The sequence below is a fragment of the Octodon degus genome, unplaced genomic scaffold, assembly GCF_000260255.1.
Source record: "Octodon degus isolate 3935 unplaced genomic scaffold, OctDeg1.0 scaffold00053, whole genome shotgun sequence".
In the NCBI taxonomy this organism is placed as follows: domain Eukaryota; kingdom Metazoa; phylum Chordata; class Mammalia; order Rodentia; family Octodontidae; genus Octodon; species Octodon degus.
In genome coordinates this window covers 4274999-4294626 of record NW_004524629.1, presented here as the reverse complement: position 1 = coordinate 4294626, position 19628 = coordinate 4274999, and the positions used below count along the sequence as shown (strand labels likewise).

Genomic DNA, 19628 nt, shown 5'->3' with positions numbered 1-19628 from the left:
GCCAAGCTTGTTCCAAGTAGGTGCTTTAGACCACTGAGCCATCTCTCCAGCCCGATAACAATTATTATTATTATTATTATTATTTTTTTTTTTTTTTTTGGCAGAACCGGGGATTGAACTCAGGTCCTTGCACTTGCCAGGGAAGTGCTTATTCCACTGAGCCATCTCCCAGGCCCCTCACTTCCGATTAACTTTACTTTACTAGCATGAAGCAGTACATCACTTTTCCGTGCTGGAGAATATTCCTCTATGTGGATATACCACATTTTGTTCATTCTTTTGTCAGTTAACAGGCACTGTGTTGTTCAAATTCTTGGTGACTATGAGTAAGACTACCACAAATACTTATGCAATTTTTTAGGTGAACATATGTTTTCAATTCTCTGGTGTGGAACTGCTAGATCATAGGGTATTTCTGCTAACTTTTAAGAATTATGTGAATGTTTTTTGGTGTGGCTGGACCCTCTCAATCCCACAACTGAAAATAACAATTTTTCTTTTCTTTTTGCTACACAGTCCAAGCCAACCTCAAATGCTCTGAGATCCTCCTGCCTCAGCTTTCAGTTGTTGGGATTATAGGTGTGAATCACCATGCCTGGCAGCATCCCAGTTTGTCTACATCCAAATATTTGTTTCTGCCTTATTTTACCACCCCACCAGGTGCAAAGCAATACTTCACTGTGGTTTTGGCTTGCATTTCTCTATGATATGTTTTAAAACATTTTATAAAGATGCCTAAGAGTAAAAGTTGCCTTATTTTCAAAGATCAGTTTTACCACAAGGCAAGGAAATATTCTAGATGATCACAATGTTTAACAGTCTAAATAGGAATTGACTTTTATCTTTTATTTATTTATTTATTTATTTATTTGTGTGTGTGTGTGTGTGTGTGTGTGTGTGTGTGGTGCTGGGGGATTGAACCGCGGTCCCTGTGCTTTGCTAAGCTTGTTCTAAGTAGGTGCTTTAGACCACTGAGCCATCTCACCAGCCCGACTTTTATCTTTTAGAAACTAAAAAAATTAGAAATACAAACTGTTTTCTGTATTGACAGATTCATTACTTCCATCAAAAACCAGGAGATAAATGTATACCTTAGAGAGATCCTAAGGTCTCACAGGATTCAAGTTTTTTAATTTTTTAAAAAATATATTATCAGCTTTCTCTTCTATAGGCACCATAAAACACTCAGTCATATTAGAAACAGATTCCAGCAAGGTATATACAAATGCCTCCCCAGGAGCCTGTGGAAACAACTGTTTCATTCAGTCACAGCCCTGACTGAATCCCAAATACAAACCTCCATCTGGATAATTCATTACACTGGAGTGCATAAGATTCACTCAGAGGCAACAGTGTGTTATTAAGTTAAAGAAAAAGCTGAAAAGCACATAAATAAAATGATAATTTGACAAGAAGAATAAAAAGGAAGAAAAAAAACCTAATGCCACAATTTCAAAAAGTTATTCTTGGTATTCATAAATACAAGGTAGAAATTCCTACAATTAATGGCCATCAGTGTGTCACATTCAGTTTTAAAAAATAAAACACTGAATATAACTAAAAAATGCTGCAAAAAAAAAAAAAAAAGAATCAATTCACTGGCACTAACTAAGTAGTGCCCTGGATAAGGGCGGAGGTGCTCCTACCCTTCTAAATGCTACTTGTTTCACTGCTTCCCTCCCAACCCTTAGGCCTGTGTGGAAATGCAGGAAGAGTGGCTGGGAGCTATTATAGGACTCAAGATCAGAGAAACATTCAACAGGCAGAAGGTAAGGATTATAACACAAGGCTAGGGCTCTCAGCTTCCACAGTACAGATGAAGAAATTTAGACCTAGATAGAACAGCCTGAGTAATCACTGGTAGGATCCATACTCAAACTCAATTTTGAAACTTCCCTGATTGGGTGAAAGGCTATGTAAGTATTTTATACTTCAGGAAAGTTCTTTTGTTCCATAAAGACTACACTGAGAGCCTGGGAGATAGCTAGCACTGCCTGGCAAGTGCAAGGTGCCACGTTCTATCCCTGATACCATAAAATAAATAAAAAATAAAAAAGACTACATGGTGTTCAGGTTGTAATAATTCAGACCATTGTTCAGTATCCACTGAGCTGAACCTTGGGTAGATGTGGGCTGCCGCAGAGAATGAACTGAAGAATCCATGAGATGTAAGCCCTATTTCATACTTTTCCTAAATAAGGATATTGTTTGTAGAAACATCCAGACTGTTAATACAACAGCTCATGCTACTAGGTCATTGACTGTTGAGAAACTGTATCAGACGAATTACATTTTGTTCTTTTTCTTAATCCAACTACCTCTGAGTGCTTGCCCTGGTTTCACCTTAGAATAAACTGATTTAATGTTAACGGTCTTCCTTGTCCAAGTCAGACTCATTTGAAAGTGTGTGTCACTCTCCCATAGCAAAGCACACTATTAATACTTTAAGACAAGGCCCTATTTAGGGTTTCTGTGGAGTAAGTAGTTCTGAGGTCACAGGGTCTAGGGCTGACCCTGGGTTACGAGTCCAGGTACAATTTCTTAAAATGGGAAGCATTAGGCTGCTATATACCCTGTATACCTTTATTCCCGTTTTTAATCCCTTGAAAGAAAAAAAAAAATCTGCATTTTTAAATAGGTTTTCCATTAGAAAAACTAAAAATTTATCTTGTTCAGAGGATTTCACTCATAGAAAATAATATTCCATGTCTAGTCTAGACTGTTTCTGTGGCCAGCACAGTGTGCCTGAGGTTACGGGTGGCCATCACAGCATGTGATAGAGGGATCGAACCCAGGTAGGTGTTTCAACCGCAGAGCTATCTCCCCAGCATTCTATGGGTATATTCTTAAATTTAAGCATTTGTAATTTCACTTCTTCTCCTTCTTCTTCTTTTGGTCTTTCTGAGACAGGGTCTTGCTATGCAGTATAGGCTGGCCCTTGAGCTCACTTTGTAGCTCAGGTTGGTCTTGAACTGGCAAGGATCCTCCTGCATCAGCCTCCCTAGTACTGAGATTACAGATGTACACCACCATGCCCATCTTTCACGTCAAATACTACTACTTAAAAGAAGCTAGTCTTTGAGAGTTACAACAGAACTAGTTAGGCAATGATAGAAAAGCCAGATCACCTTTTCCTAACTGTCCTGGGTCAGGCATACAGGGGGATTTTAATAGCATTTCCGGCTGACAAGTTCATTTCCTTCAATGTAACACATCCTTGGCTTTATGTGAATGAACTGCAGCACTCAAACTCACATTCCCTTCACCACTAAGCCAGACTCCTATGGTCAAAAGCCCAACAACAGAAGGAAACCTCACTGCTCCCTGAACCAGGACTTAAAAAAAAAATAACAAGGAGACAATGGTCTTGATGACTCGTGTCCCTACCACTCATTAGCAGAAGTGAGAAAGCTAGTTCTCTAGAACTATCACTGCTGATGGTTAATTACAGTGACAATTATAAAAGAGACACCCACGTAAGGATTACGAGTAATTCTGTGGCACCTCTGCAGTTAAGAGCCTTACACTGTGAATTAGGAGTATAGTCTCTGGAACCTGATCACCTAGATTCAGATACCATCTCCACTGCTGATTAGTACATGTTGTTTAACTAGACATACTCTGTCTGTACTCTGGATTCCTCATCCATAAAATGGGACTCAAAAAAGTCCAACCTTTGCAGGCTGACTGAAGTTAAATGAGCTCATATAAATATGTGGTCCATGATGAACATCAATCCCTGTGATTTAGCACTTAGTGGTCAAGAGCTACTCTCTCCTCTATCTATTAAATGATACGGTTTTCTCTTTCCTTTCTAGAGCTGCTCCTTTGTCACTCAAGCTCTGCTCTTGAAAGTCCCCCATGTGAGAGGCCACAGAAGGACTTCTGAGCTGCTGTCCAACGTGGTAACTGCAGTTTTACCTCCTCCAGTACAAAGCTACATGTATCCTGCTTCTCTGACCCATTTCTGTTAGTCCTCACACTCTGAGAACTTCTTGGGGGCCTGGTCACTAACTGCAGACACTGGATCCTTTGTAGAGAACTAAGCAGACATACACTGGAGATATCTGGGCCTCTGTCAGACTCCACAGTGCACCACAGCTAAATTAATTTCTTTTCCACTAAAACACATTTACTTGTTGTTAGCCAGCCATCTCTGTGTACATAACCATTCCTGAGGAGAATCTGCTTTGTATAGGATGACTATAAAGTCATGACAGGGCCTTTGAAGAAGCTATAAACTCAATCTTTTAACATGTCAACAGAATCAGAGTCAAACAGAGTTTACTTTTCAAAGGGTGAGAGGGCATGATTATTTGAACTTCTGCCTCTATGTTCTCAAACTATCCTGAAAAGAATGATTGAAAGACCCAGACACTGACAATGATAGGAAGGGGCTGCCTCCAAGCCAAATACAGGCAGTTATCCATTAAAGCAATGTTTTACAGTGACGCTTTGAAACAGATAATATTACATGGAAAGAAACATAGGCCAGAGTGCAGATGGTACTCTTCAAATCAGCAATACTGATGTTAGCATTTTTACTGAGAACTCTGAAGGTAAACGGGTCAAATGTTCTATGGTAGCGATATACATATGTATCTTGAAAATCTCAACAACAAGTATCAAACGTGTGGGACTGCTACCAGTCCTCTGAGTCCTACAGTTCTCACAGCTTTCTCTCCTTACATCTCCCTATTGGGGTGATGCACTTCTACACCCACAAAGGAGTTTCCCTTTGCACAAGTGCCTTTTACTCCTGCTATTCACACTCACATAAATAGCATTATCAATGAAGCTTAACCTCCCAGCCAGTGGTAATGCACCTACATTAGCAGTCATGGAGCTGTGCAACACAGGTGGGGGTGTGGGGTGGGGTACAAGGCGTACACTATAATTTTAAATTTAGTAAAACTTTGACTCTAAAAAGATTTGGACAATGGTGTGGAAAAAACCTACAAACTTTTAGTGGAACACACTTGCCTGATGTTAGTCCAAGACACTGCATATTAGATAAAGCTCAGAATTCTGATGGAATTTTACTTCTTAGGAAAATTAACAAAGATATCTTTCACCAAGAACTTCTCTATATTCAACCAAGCCCTTAATAGTGTCACAACAGAAGTCTCAGAGATGTGTAACAGCCTAAAGAAATGCAGGGTGGAAATCATGCTATCAGCATGACCAGATTATGTGATTTACTTGTGTAAAGCTCAGATTACATATTTAAATCACAATCTTATTCTTAGCAAGTTTATGTTGCTAAACCAGGAAATGCTAGAAAACATACACCTTTTTCACTTAGTGAATTTGATAAAAAAAATTAAAGGGTATTTTATGTGCAAATTCACTGTTAATTACAACTTTAAAAATACTTTTAAAAAAATACTTTTAAATCTCCAATTGAAAGTATCTTTTCCTTCAAATATATTTTCTCTTACAGTTTGTATAAAGTAGAAAGCCTACTATTTTTTATTTCTTTGCTTTGAGACAGGGTCTTGTCCTGTGTTTCAGGCAGGCTTCAAATTTGAGGTGATCCTTCTACCTCAGCCTCAGGAATGCTGGGATTATACACATGCCCCTGTGCCTGGCCAAAAAACCTAGTATTAAAATGGGAAGACATAAATATTGAAATACTAATTTCGCTTCCAATTGTGAAAATGCTCACTGGTAGTTAGAATAATGTTTTTAACAATGGTGTCTTCTCATGGAAAAGAATTATGGTATCTTCTAATCATTGAAAAGATATAAATGATCTTGCATCTAGCATGTATTGTTTGCACTCAGCAAAATAAGATAACAGATCGTAGACCTATGAAAGGTCTTTATGAATTAAAGGTATACAGACTAAGAATTATAAAAACCAAGTGTATCTGCGTCTATGTTGAAAAGTGAATAAAGAATAAGTCCTACTATAAGGTGGGCAGGCTAACATGCATTTAACATGTTTTTTTTTTTTTTCAGCTTAAGCAGAAGTGTACATTAGGTCATTTGAGGACCATCTTGATTTTCTATGTAGTTGGTCTTTTCTGAGACAAGATCTCTGTTAAGGTTTGTGTCTAGTTGTTCCCCCAAAGCCTCTGCATCAATGAGGTGGGCTTCTAGAGTTTGTGATTAATTCATGATCCAATGCTGGGATTATGGGTGTGGGTGCTACGCACGCCCTGGGGTGCTACTCTGCATACAATATAAGGAAGAGGAAAAGGCTTGCTAGCTGCTACAGTTACTGCTCCCCACTTTTGGCTCTTGCTCTTTGTTGTCTCCTGCTGCCATGAACTAATGCCCTCTGCCATGTGCCATTCTGCTTTGGAGCCAGCAGAGTACGGATTAAAACCTGTACTAACTGTGAGCTAAATAAACCTTCTCTTCCTTAATTCTGGGTGTCAGATATTTTGTCCCAGCAACAAGAGAAAAGTAACCAAGACAGTCCTGCTATTCAGTTCAGGCTGCCCTTAAGCTTACTTTGTAGCCCCAGCTCTTTCTGAACTCACAATGATCCTCCTGCCTTGCCTCCCGTGTGCTGGGATGACAGGTGTGCACTGCCATGCCCAGCAGGACCATATATGCTTTAAGGGTCATTCTACAAAGCTTACTTCGAGCTTTTGCTAGGGTTGATATAGCTGGGAAAAGGCAAGAGGAGCAATATTGACAAGAAAAAATTCAACAACTGAAAAAAAACAAAAAAAACAAACAAAAAAAAAAAGATGCCGAAACATTCCAAAAGCATTTTGCAAAGGCTTCCAGTCAAAGATACTAGGAGACCACAATGGGTCTTCAAATACATTTTTACAGCCCTATTTCTGCTTTCCAGCTTTTTAGCAATGAAATTCCCCAAAATTGAAAAGTACAGAATCCCACACTGTGTGGACCAAAAAGTTTAGGAAATGTTAATTTAAATTTCAAGATGATGAAGCATACATCTTAGTTATGGTTTTCACACATAACTGAATAAAGTTCCTTTGAAAAAGTAGTATCACATTGTAAAATTGAAGAATTTTATACAATGTCTTCGTATCCTCAGTTTTACTGAGTAGAAAAATGAGTGCCATCCAAGTTATTTACTGAAAGTCACTTAATAACAGCAGTTCAGTAAATCACTCCATGGTGGAAAAGGAAAGAGGAGGGGAATGGAGAGAGAAAATCTGAATGAATACAGTAAAAATATGGAAACAAAGAGGTTAGGGTTTGCTTCTTAGAACTGTTTTAAAAAGTGCCTTCTAACCAAGAATCTGGAGCTTAAGCAACAGTTAGTTGAAAAGAATGTAAACAGTCAAGGCCAAACTTCGGAAGTTTGCTGCAAAGTACTTCCTGTGTTGCAAAGAGAGCCAAAACAAAGTAAGGCAAACCCGCCTCTCACCTCCAAGTAATTTCGGTCGGCCCTCTCCCTCCACTCTAAGGTCACTCTGGAAGACCACTTACTGGTGATGAGTTAGTGCTCAGGATCCACATCTACAATGAGGGTTCTCTGCAGGACAAACTCGAGTAATTGTAACTCTGACTGGCTTCTAAATAAAGGTTTATAATAAATGGATGTAAACAGAGATTGAGCTGGAACTTGAAATGGACAACATGCACATCCACTAGGAAGTATAAATGTGAGATGAGAGCATATTCATTTGCTATCAATATTTTATAGGGTGAGGATATTAAGGAAAATAAAAAGCTCCAAGGAAGAGCAAATGAATCCACTTATTAACTAGTATGCAGAAAAACTCCAAATCAGTAGAATTTGGGGTTCTGAACAAATTATTTTCAAAGATTTTTCCCTCTCAAGCACTCTACCACTGAGCTACATCCATCCCCACCCTAAGAATATTTGAAGTATTCTGTAGGAAAGGATATTTTAGAAAGAAAAACCAGAATTTTACGGAAGTTATCATCACTGTTAATCATCAACATTTTTACCTTTCTTGAGTGCCAGATGAGATAAAAATGCCTGGCTCATTTGACTCTCTTACCCTTCCAGGTAGGAATCATCAACAACATGTTAAAGGCAGAGTGATTTAGAAATGAAGAAGAGTACCAAATCAGTATGCGGCAGAATCTGGATTTAAGTCATCTTGAAACTAAGTCACACTTTCACAACTATTTATCAAGAAGACAGAGGTGTATGCCTACAATCCTGGTAATCTGGGAGACTGATACAGGAAGACAGTAATTCAAAGCCCAGCCCAGGCAAGGTAACTACATCTTCTCAGAATAAACAAAAGGGTCTGGGGATGTAGCTCAATGCAAGGGCCTGGATTCAATCCACAAAACAAAACAACAAAGACATATGTGCGACTGGGATTGTATCAGTTTAAAAGATTTAGTGCCTTTTTATCACAGGTGAAAACTCACTAATGACAATGTTATATACAAATACACTGCACAGTAAACTTTTATGATCACTAAGTTAACGTTTTTAAAATTTAAAGATTTTTTTGAGTGTACAGTCATATTTGAACATCCTTACAGATAAATCAAGAAGGCATGAAGTATTTGCAAAAAATATTATCTTAATATAGTAAGCAAAATCATGTTAGAATCTAACAGTCTTCTAGTTACTCAGTACCTGAAGGTAAGGGCCAGATCCCCTTTTGTGAATACCCTTTTCCATAAGAATGTTATCTATAACCCATAACTGAGTAATTCTTTCTACCTTCTATGCAATATTCTTCTACTTAGACATCATCACATCTGGCTTCTAAGTAAATACCACAATTCTATGAGAAATTATACTGTATTTTGTGTAGGTTCTATTTTAAAGGGTTTTTCTGAAACTTGTACAGAATAATGCTTTTATGCTTGGCTTGTTTTTGCACCAGTGACAGAATGTAATGCTGCAAACATGATGTGAATTCCTTTTGGTCTAAACTTCCTTTCACATCCTATGGTGTCTTGAAATCACTCTTTAAGTCATCTGTGCGTTGATTTTCCTATGACTGATGATGTCATGTGTAAAGTAAAAGCAGGGAAAAATCAGTTATGAGACTTGAAATGCAAGAGAACTACCACTCTAACTGTTTGGGGGAAATTATTTTGATCTTTCATTAATCCTAAATATTATCTTGCTACACAGTGTACAGCAAAAAACACTGAAGACTTTTTATGCAATGTCCAGGTTATTCAAAGCATCACCTCAGATTTCCAAACTGTCCCCTACTGAAACTTAACACTGAATTTATTTAAAAAAAAAAAAAAAAAAAAAAAAAAAGATTTTTAGGCCTGAGAGATAGTTCAGTGGTCTAAGTGCATGCCTAGCAAGCACAAGGACCCAAATGTGATCCCTGGTGCCACCTGCCATGCCATGCTGGCCATGCTGAAACTGGGCGTGGTGGTGCATGCCTATAGCCCACTGGGGAGGCTGAGACAGGAGGATCACTATGAGTCTAAGCTGCATATCGAGACCTTGTACAAAATAAATAGGTAGATAAATAAATCTTTGATATGTTATTTTCAGATTTGACATTAAATGACCTAATGATGTTCATTAGTATTTGGGTTTCTCTTATTCTTCGTCTTCTATTTACTGTGATTTAGACAGATAACTTTCCTATAAGAAATATTTGCTCTCTTCTCAGCTACTTATTTTATACATAAGAAATCTTTACTAAGGGCTGGGGATGTGGCTCAGCAGTTAAGAGAATGTACTTAGCATGTATTAGGCCAATCCCAAGCACCAAAGAAACAGCTTTTAAAATGTTTATTATGTGGTTTTCATTATAATTTTTAACACAGCCAGTAATAATCACTATACCTTTAAAAATACTATAAAAACTGGAAATTCATTATAAAGAAAATGCCCTATATCGTGAGTATAATAATTGCAAATATCTTGTCAAAACAAACTATTCCACTTTTAAAGGGGTCACATCCCACACTTTACCCAAGATGTAAAAACTTTCCATTTCATTACATTCATCATAATAAGACCATGGGACAATCCCGTATAGATTATCAGAAATATTAATTTCTATACCTGTTGGGTCTCCAGTCACTGCGATAATATGAACATTCACTATGAAACTATAAAAGCAAGCAGCAATCAAAATGTGCTGCTGTGCAAAATGCCTGTGAGACAGATGGGCTGTAGAATCAAAACGTGTTAGTTCTAAAACCTGCTTGACATCTTTGCAAAAAAGGGCCCAGTAAACACAAACAACTCACTCTTTTTTCTCTGAGTTCCTCAAGCACTAACTACATTTTCTACTTACATGTACAATATAGGGACATTAGCTACTCAGCACTTACAGAAATATCTGAGGAACCTGGAGGAAAGGCAAGATCAAAAGAAGTTTCACTTTAAAAATGCACTTCAAATAAATTCAAACAAGTAGATCCTCCAAAAAGAACACAAGGAAAAAAAAAAAAAAAAAAAAAAAGAACACAAGGAAAGTTCTGAGCACACTTTATACTGCACTGTGGTATCTGATTAACTTTTATCTATAGAAAAGCCAAGTTAACTTGAGAGTTCTACACATGCTTGGCACTGGGAAATATACTACTTTGTGCCTGAGACAGTGTGGTTTTTTCCTATTTCCTTGGGGAAAGGATGATTTAGCCTTTCTGGCTACCTTTCCTTCTTCCTCAGTCTTCCTTTTACTAGTGTACATTTTCCAGCTTATTATTAGACTCCTGAAGTCAAGTACGCCATCTACTCTTCTTCAGGCGAAGACCAAGAATCTAACAAATTCTTTTTATGTAAGTAAAATACATTTTCATTTTTCTTTTAGCATAATTTTTAAATCATGTGCTATACCATCTTAGGGAAGTTTGAAAACAACCCAACAAATGCAGGGCCAACATAAACAGATGATAGTAAAAAACAAAAAAGTCTGGACAAACCCACATACTGCGCAACTACAAACTAGTGCCTTTAAAAAGAAAATGATAAACTGCACTACTAATTTCTCTTGGTTTACTGAAAGGAACAACTAATACCTAATTGTCTGATCAATTCTGCATTCCTATATCGGGTAATCTGAACAACAACTCTGAAGATAACAATATGTAACATAACAACCATTGTTAATTTCCTATCATCTTGTTTTAAAATTCATCATTTTTATTGTTTTCTTTCATTTTCTTTAAAAAAAAAAATCGTACTTGGGTTATGAATCACTTTGGGTAGTGTTTTTCCGTGACAAGCCTATTTTAATTTAAGGGTGGGGGCAACTGGATTGTGTTTCCAAGGCCCAAGTAAGTTGGGAAAGAAAAGGGCCTAACAGCCGCACACATCATTGAGCTCTGTATCAGGACAGGCCTAGTCCCCAACCCTGTGACGTCAAATGGCTGTTTTAAAACATTGCAAGACAAGAGCAAGCAGTTATAAACAGATTGAACAGATAAACACTAGATCAGGCTCATGATCTCATCTGGCAGTCCTGCCTAACTCCTATCCAAAGTCTCAGCTAGGTTCTCATTCATTGGGCTTTTTTAACCAGTTTGAGCAACAGGCTTAAGAGAAACTTAGGAAAACAATTTAAAACTGGTAAGAAACATACTGACACGGTGCCTAGTTGAGGGGAAGAGGGCTGAGATAGCACATCTGGATACTTGCATATGTGAAAAAAAATTGTTTAGTGGAAATAATTCACCTACTTTCACAAGTCATATAAATATTAAGAACTCAAGTCTTAACTTGCACAATCTGCCAGGAAAACTTATGATACAGGAAACAGAGGATGACATACAGGTATTGGCTTAACCAAAGCCAAAAAGATCTTTGTGCCTATCTGTGCTTTCCTGCTATGTACTCAAATTCCCCCCCCCCATCTTTCACCTAAGAAAATGTATTTATGGTACAGATTAAGCTTAGAGCACTAGCAATGTTTTTGCTTAGTGATTCCCTTGAACCATTTGGAAATAAGACCCTCATTTCACAGATGAGGAGCCTGGAACAGGACTAATGAATCAAGTATTCCTAAGTTGGCTGAAATTATATGCAAGATTGGAATCACTGTCATATAAATAACTTTGGGGCTTGCTTGAATACCAGGAATTATAAAGAAGAAAAATAAATTTCCTGACTACATTAGTTGAGTTTTTTCAACTTGTGACCCACCAAGTGTTTTTTAAAACATGCTTTCTTAGAAATTATTAAAGTTTTTTATGTTTATCACCCTATTCAATCAATAAATTTCTCCCAAAATTATTTGTCATGATTTTTCCACTTATTACATAGCTTTCTTTGCTTTGGAAGTTAGAGTGATATGCCCTTTTTTCTTCTTCAAAAATACAGTGCTGGGGCCTGGAAGATGGCTCAGAGGAATAAGTACTTCCCTAGCAAGTACAAGGGTCTGAGTTCAATCCCCAGTTCCACACACACACACACACACACACAAAGTGCTAAAAAAAAAAGTGCTTTTCATTCTATAATCTATGTAGCTTTTTTTTGGGGGGGGGGGTTCTCTTAAGACAGGGTCTCACTATGCAGTTCACTTGCAAAAGTGGCTTTGAGCTCACTTTTGTAGCCCCCAGGCTGGTCTCAAACTCACAGCAATCCCGTCTCAACTTCCCTAGTGCTGCGATTACAGGCATATAACATCATTCCCATCTTATAATCTATTTAGTTCTTAAGAAAATATATTTACTTCATATATTAGTAATCATCCAAGGATTAGGGGCCTTTCCCTTTTCATTTGTTAAAATAGGTAAAATAAACTGATTAAGTGTAATAAAGTCCCATTAATTCAGTTAATTAGAACTTGTTACATAACATGTTAAGTCATGTAGAATTCCAAAAGAATTTAAATTTACCATTGCAATGAGTTAAAAATCATTTATCAATAATCTTACAACAATATCACACCTATAGAATTATAATTTCTTAAATCAGAAAATAATAGGTATTGATAAAGATAGAGAAATTGGAACCCTCTCATATAATGCTGCTGAGAATGTAAACTGGTATAACCATTATTGAATACATATGATTCTCAAATGACCTAGAAATTCCACACCTAGGTATATTCAATCAACTGGTGATACTGTACACCAATGTTCACTGAAGCATTATTTACAATAGTCAAAGTGTGGATTCAACTTCAGAATCCATCAACAGATGACTGAACAAGCAAAATATTGTTTTTATATCAGTGAAAAAAATTACAGGGCTCTTGGGGCTGGAGAGATGGCTCAGTGGTCTAAAGCACCTACTTGAAACAAGCTTGGCAAAGCATAGGGACCTCGGTTCGATCCTCCAGCACCATATGCCAGCCAGCCCCGCCCCCTGGTGGGCTGAGCAGGCCACACACACACACACACACACACACACAAACAATAAATAAATGTAATAAATAAAAATAAAAAATAAAAAATTACAGGGCTCTAGGTTGAAGTTATGAGACCCTTGGTTTGATCTTCAGTACTGGGAAAAAAAAATCACATTCTGATGTCAAAACATAGGTGGTCTCCAAAGTCATGTTAAGAAATACCCAGAAACAAAAAGAGACATATTTCAATGTTTAGAAAAAGTTGATTCATAAGACAAAAAGTAGGTTAGAGGTTACCAGGGATTAGGGGGAAGACAGAACGAAGCGGTATTACTCAATGCTTACAGAAGTTTTGCCTTAGTTAATGAAAATATTTTAGAAATAGCTAGTGGTAATGTTTGCACAACATGGTGGATGTGATTAATGGCACTGAACTGTATACCTAAAAACTACCAACATGGTAATTTTTTTGCATATATTTTTACTATAATTTAAAACAACATAATACACCAAAACTCACTGAATTTTATCTTTAATCAGGGGAAACTGTATGGCATATGAACTGTGTTTCAATAAAGTTCTTTAGAAACATACTGATCATTAGAGACGCTTTGATCAATGAGTTTACAGCTTAAGCGTAAGGCAAACTATTGCACTAGTTTAAGTAATGTGTAGTTTCAAAGACAATTGCAGCAATGTACCACAGCCTGTGTACAACCTCTTGAAGTTCTTTGGAGAGCCAGGGGAGCTAATTTTCAGCACCAGTGTAAAACAAAGAACAAAAAAAAAAGCTTGTTATGGAGTTCTACATCAGTATGATTATGCTGCAGTGTGACCTGAAATGTTAATTACAAATCATTCTTAACTGTTAAAATAAAATTTCTTTTAGACATCTATGGTAATTTTGGGATCCGTTGGCACAAATATCCAGAAATGTATTTTATCCTAGTGTCTGTTGAAGGTTTTTATCCTTGGAACTTGCTCAGCTTTCTGTGTTTTTTTAACATTTCCATACATGAGAATTCTTAGTAAACCAAGCTATTTTCAGTTATTTTGTTATATTTGATTTACCTGCCAATATTACACTGGAATTTTTTTTTTTTTTTGAGGTGGGGGGGAAGTACTGGGGATTGAACTTGCCAGACAGGCGCTTATTCTACTGAGCTATCTCCCCGGCCCCAAAATTTTTATTTCTTTAAAATTAATTAATTAATTAATTAATTTATTTATTTATTTATTTGCAGTGCCAAGGATTGAACTCAGGACCCTGCACTTGCCAGGCAAGCACTTATTCTACTCAGCTATCTCCCTGGGACCAGCCTTCCAATATTATAAACAAATGTTAGAAGTAATAAGATCCATTAGGTTAACAGCTCCATCTTCCATAGAAAAGGAAATTAATTAAAGCACTAATTTTACAGATATTACAAATGTGGAATTTTGCTACCAAAGTTAAAGAATGGATGGGATTTCTAATCATGTGGATTTATGAGATCACAGATAACCTAAAGGGAAATCTGGGCTTGGGTTGTTATTCTTAGCCTAACTTTGGAGACTGGAATACAAAAACAAAAAATACTCTATCTACCTGGTTTGAGTTAATGCCCAGATACAGTTTAGTATTACCATTTAATTCAACCTGAGCAGGTCTCTTCCAAAAGATTATGAAATTGACTGAAGCACAGTCTTAAAATGGCAGAAAAAAAATGGGCTGGAAAAAAAAAATCAGTTATTCTGGGAAAAGACTAATTAACACTAACAACGGAACCAGACAGTAACCAACACAGAGAATAACAACAAGAAGATAATCTCCAAACATGGACAGGCAGTTCCTACCACTGTGAACTATTCTATATAGAGAGACTTTCTGGATCTAGCCCTAAGTTTCTCAATAGTAGAATAAAACAAAACATTACAACATGGCACTCTTCCTGAAAGAATTCCAGGAAAAGCTTCCAGGAGAAGCTTGAACAAATGGCACAAGAGACAATTTTGTAATGGTACTGAACATCATATGTTAGGTCATCGATTTGAAAAGATGAACCTGAAAAGGGCCTAGCATGCCAAATCACAGAAAGTATTCAACACCTGTTGCCTTGAATGGGCCCATTTTCTCTGTGGAGAGGAAACTCTGCTCCATGGTTACACACCAGACTTTATCAGGGCCATTTGTCCTAGATGATGTGAACTGAACAGTCTGTTATTGTCATAGAGAAATAGGTAGCAACATTCCACAGACAAAACAAGTGGCAAGATGCCACATAAAGCATACAGGGCCTGAGATGGGGAGCCTCATTTGGAGATGACTCCCTGAGACATCTCCCACCGAAGCCTGCTGACTGAATCACTCCTCTCAAGGTCTGTTTCTCTAACTATACCCCGATTCTTTTAGTTATACCTGCAATACTTTACATATAAGTTTACATGTCAAGAAAGAGATTGGCCAGGAGCTCAGTAAATGCTCTATGTTCACAAGCTGTTCCTGAGCAGCTGAAAGCCCATGTTCACTACCACATGGTGAAATCTGAATTTTCCACAGACTTACAGAACAGCATTAGACTTCTTTTGTTTGGGGTTCTTCCCAAGTAGTCAGCAGCATTAATGATTACAGAGCAGACAATGCTGCTGTGTAAAGCTTGTTGATAGTGAGAAGAGAGAGCTTAGCACAAGGGAAGAACATGTACCACACCATGTGCCAGCAAAAAATAGCACTCCAGGGTGAGCTGGGTTTAAAAATCTGTTTCTGATGATAACCTTCAAGTACCAAAGTAAAATGAAATTATGTTCATCATACTCTATTTAGGAAGGAAATAGTTTTCAGCACCATTTTAAGAAATTAAAGCAATAAACTTCAGTTATTCATTTAAAAGTATATACCAAAGCAGGTATGGGTACTGTGCAAACCCTACTGTTCTTCAAACAGTGAATTGGTGCCATCTCTACTCACACCAGAAGTAAAGCCCACACTGTGAATGTGCCTCAACTACTATTACTTTCTTTACAAGAACAATGGAAACAACACAGTGGAAACATCATCTAACATAACTCTAAAGCACCTAGAAGATTTAGAAAGATGTCTGCTTGTTTAAAATTATATAGAACAATGCCTCACTAAAATGTATGGTTTCAAGTGTAAAACTGGACTATACTGAGAAAATTCTGGTAGTAACTATGCAACGCCAAAATCATAAAGTTTTTTTTTTTTTCTTTTGAGGAAACAGAGGTCAAACCCAGGATTTTATCCATACTAGGCAAGCACTCTACTATTCAGCTACATCCTGAGGCCATAAAATAATTTTTACATAAAAACTGGGCTTTGCTGTGCACTCCTGGAACTTGACAAGTAACTGGTTTATACTTTGTTCTGTATGAGAAGGCAGTGTTCTGACCAGAAGTCATTTATCGAAACGAAGAAAAATTCTGGACTCTTCAGGAGATCCTTGAGTCCTAAAGTATGTTGCCTATGTGCTATTAAGAAAAATGTCCATTCCACTTCTTTTGAAAGTATATACTTTTTTTCCAAGTCAAAAAACATTTGAAGATTGGGTTATAATGATACCATTATGCCGAGTAGACACACAAAGGTTTTCCCTTGGGGCCCCCACTCATCACCATATTAAGTCTCTAACAACCCTCTTTGTGTGGTCTGCTCAAAGGCACAGCTGGCAGGGACACTGAGATGTAGCTCAGAAACAAAGTCTGGCCACAAGTTGCCAAAAGCCTATACAAGGGCATCTGTACTGTAAGTGGTCAAGCGGTCACCTGCCTGTTAGGAAGCAACCTAGATGCTCTGACCTGCTTTAATCAACATTTATTCACAACTGCTTATGCCAACTGCCTGGAGGACACTACAGCCCAACTTTACTTAGACTTCAGCCACTAGGACCAAATTATGCCTTCTTCCATGTCCCTTTGGTTTAGTTTCCTTAAATTGTTTTGTTTTTTAACATACCAGAGGGGGAAAATATTTACTAAAGTAATGCTGATAAATGCCACAAAACACGATAGATATGATGCCTACAAGTATCTCTACTCAATTACAAGTGACTGTAATTTATTACATTACAATGCTTAATGTGTCTGGGGAAAGACATATGCAAATGCTCAACCATCAGAATGAAAATTATGATCTTTTTAAAAAAACTACAAAAAGCCACATGCAGGGGCCTGCCCCTTAGCTCAGCTCTTTAAGTGGCTGCTTCAACAAAGCAGTCAGGCTCAGGTTGTTGTGGTTCGATCCCCACAACTCAAGCCAGCCAAACCTGCCCTGAAGGCATTCGGAGCAAAAAGCTACATTCTTTAAAAAGAAAAAAGTAAAAATAAAAACTTGATGCAATAAGAAAAGCCAAGGTTTTGTTCTGTTCTTGGCTTAGCCATTTAGAGTCCAGTGTTGGCCAGGCTCATGTCTACAATCCCCTCTGGAAAAAAATAAGCAGTGCTAGTCACATCATGAGCTGTGAAGGAGGTAAATTAAAATAAACCTGCATCATCAATTTGTATTCAAACATTTCAGTAAGAGCCAATGAGAACAATTTGCACCTCTCATCACACTCCATGGAAAGAGCTCCGTACGAGATTAATTAAACTGGTGAATCCTTCCTTCCTGGTTAGACTGAGCAGTCATAGGCCTTCCATTTGATTTCGGGTCCGAAGAGATTACTACTTCCCACCACCTCCTGAGAACCCCTAGAATCTATCATAAGTGTATACTTACGTTCAAAGCATTCTTTGCAGCTTCTGCTTCTGAGCGACTGTCAAAACTGACAAAACCTACGGGCTAAGGAAAGAAAGACAAACATGAAAAAAAAAATCAGCACACAGCTGTCAAAGGGCATGTCAAACTGAAGCGCTAAGATAAAGAAACGACCACAGGCGATGGGTAGAAATAAGAAAGCCAGTACCAAAGAATCATGACGTAGTGGCTTAGCCAAATTTTTAACATGAATCAAAGGGATGGTGAAGGTGGTTCTTCAAGGACATAGCCAGGGACTTAGAGAATTAAAAATTAAAAAAAAAAAAAAAATCTAGAGGTGGTTGGAAGGTGAGCAGCAGTGAATAAGGGGATAGAGGAAAATTTGGGTTGGAGAGGTTCTACTTTCCTAAATCAAATTCACTGTACCTCAGTTTCTTCATCTTTTAAAATGAAAAGAGAACCGAATCACCTTTTGGTACACTGTAAGTGCAAGGAATAGAATGACACAATGATAAAAGCCCTAAAGCCTCAAAATTACATGTAAAAATTTTCATCTCAGATCCTAAGAGATGCTTTTAAAAAACCAATTTTTAAACAGACATGTAAACCGTATTGCTGCAAGTAAATAGGGGCCCTTATCCCTTTGGACACTTATTCCTTCAGCCAGAAGGCTTTCTGCAAAACAGCTTATTCCTGATGAACCAGAGAGACAGGTGATTGTCAAGTTTTCAGCTTAAGAAAAAATAAAAAAATTAAAAAAAAAAAAAAAAAAAAAAAAAAAAAAAAAAAAAAAAGAAAGAAAGAAATGAAAAACAAGCACACAGGTAATCCAAGAAGCCCATCAAGACTATTGGAGCCACTGATTACCACCTCCCAAATGTCCTAGCTGGAGACTATAGAAGTACAAATTTTCCTGTGCTAATTTGCGACTCAATGTCACCTTTAAAGGCAACAACAAAAAATTAAAGCCCAATTGGAATAAAAAAAGAAAGTTAAGCCCCATCAACATTCCGGAAGAAAATTACAAAAAAGTGATTGTTTAGACAAAATTTTTCAAATTCTTACCTGCTTAGATGTGAGCTTTATGAGAGAACCCTCATAGCCCTGAAAATAGAGAGACAAGTTTAGATAAAAAGAAGACGAAAAAACCCTAAGGGGAAAAAAGTAAGTTATATCATCCTGCTCAAGAAAAAGTGAGTCCTTTATCACTACTGATTAATTCTCCTCATAAATGCATTCAAAGTTAGGGAAAATGACTGTGCAACACACATACACACACACACAAATTTGCATACGTGAGACCTAAAATAAATCATGTCCTAAAATTGATGAATTTATCCACATTTCTCTTTATTTTTTTTTTTCATCAAGTATGCAATGGCAGGGTAATGGGTGTGTCAACAGACCTTTTTTGTTTTCTTGGTCTGTATAAGAGTAGAGATTTTATAAAATTAGGAGAGGGAAGGGGGTATTTTAATAATATAATGTGGGTCAGCAAACAAGTCTGACTTGGATATATATTCACTTGTTATAAAATAACAGTGGATCATCAAGCATATACGAGGTACAATTTATTGATCAAAACTTTAAAACCATGAGGAAGGGGCCGGGGAGATAGTTCAGTGGAAAAAGTGCTTGCCTGGCAAGGTCCTGAGTTCAATCCCTGGTACTACACACAAACCAAAAAAAAAAAAAAAAGAGAGAGAGAGAGAAAAGGGAAGATGCATGCTGCATTAGAT

The 19628-nt window shown here is 37.3% G+C and overlaps 1 protein-coding gene across 3 annotated transcripts in view; it reads right to left on the bottom strand.

Moving 5' to 3' along the window:
* The window catches only part of Rbpms (RNA binding protein, mRNA processing factor), a 175223-nt gene that overhangs the window by 65649 nt on the left and 89946 nt on the right, over positions 1-19628 (bottom strand). For all 3 annotated transcript variants that reach the window (XM_004633291.2, XM_023717613.1, XM_004633290.3), the window contains exons 3-4: positions 18955-18993; positions 17911-17973 (exon numbers count right to left, since the gene is read on the bottom strand). In XM_004633291.2, the coding sequence (XP_004633348.1) occupies positions 17911-17973; positions 18955-18993 (102 nt within the window). The remainder of the gene's footprint in view (positions 1-17910; positions 17974-18954; positions 18994-19628) is intronic.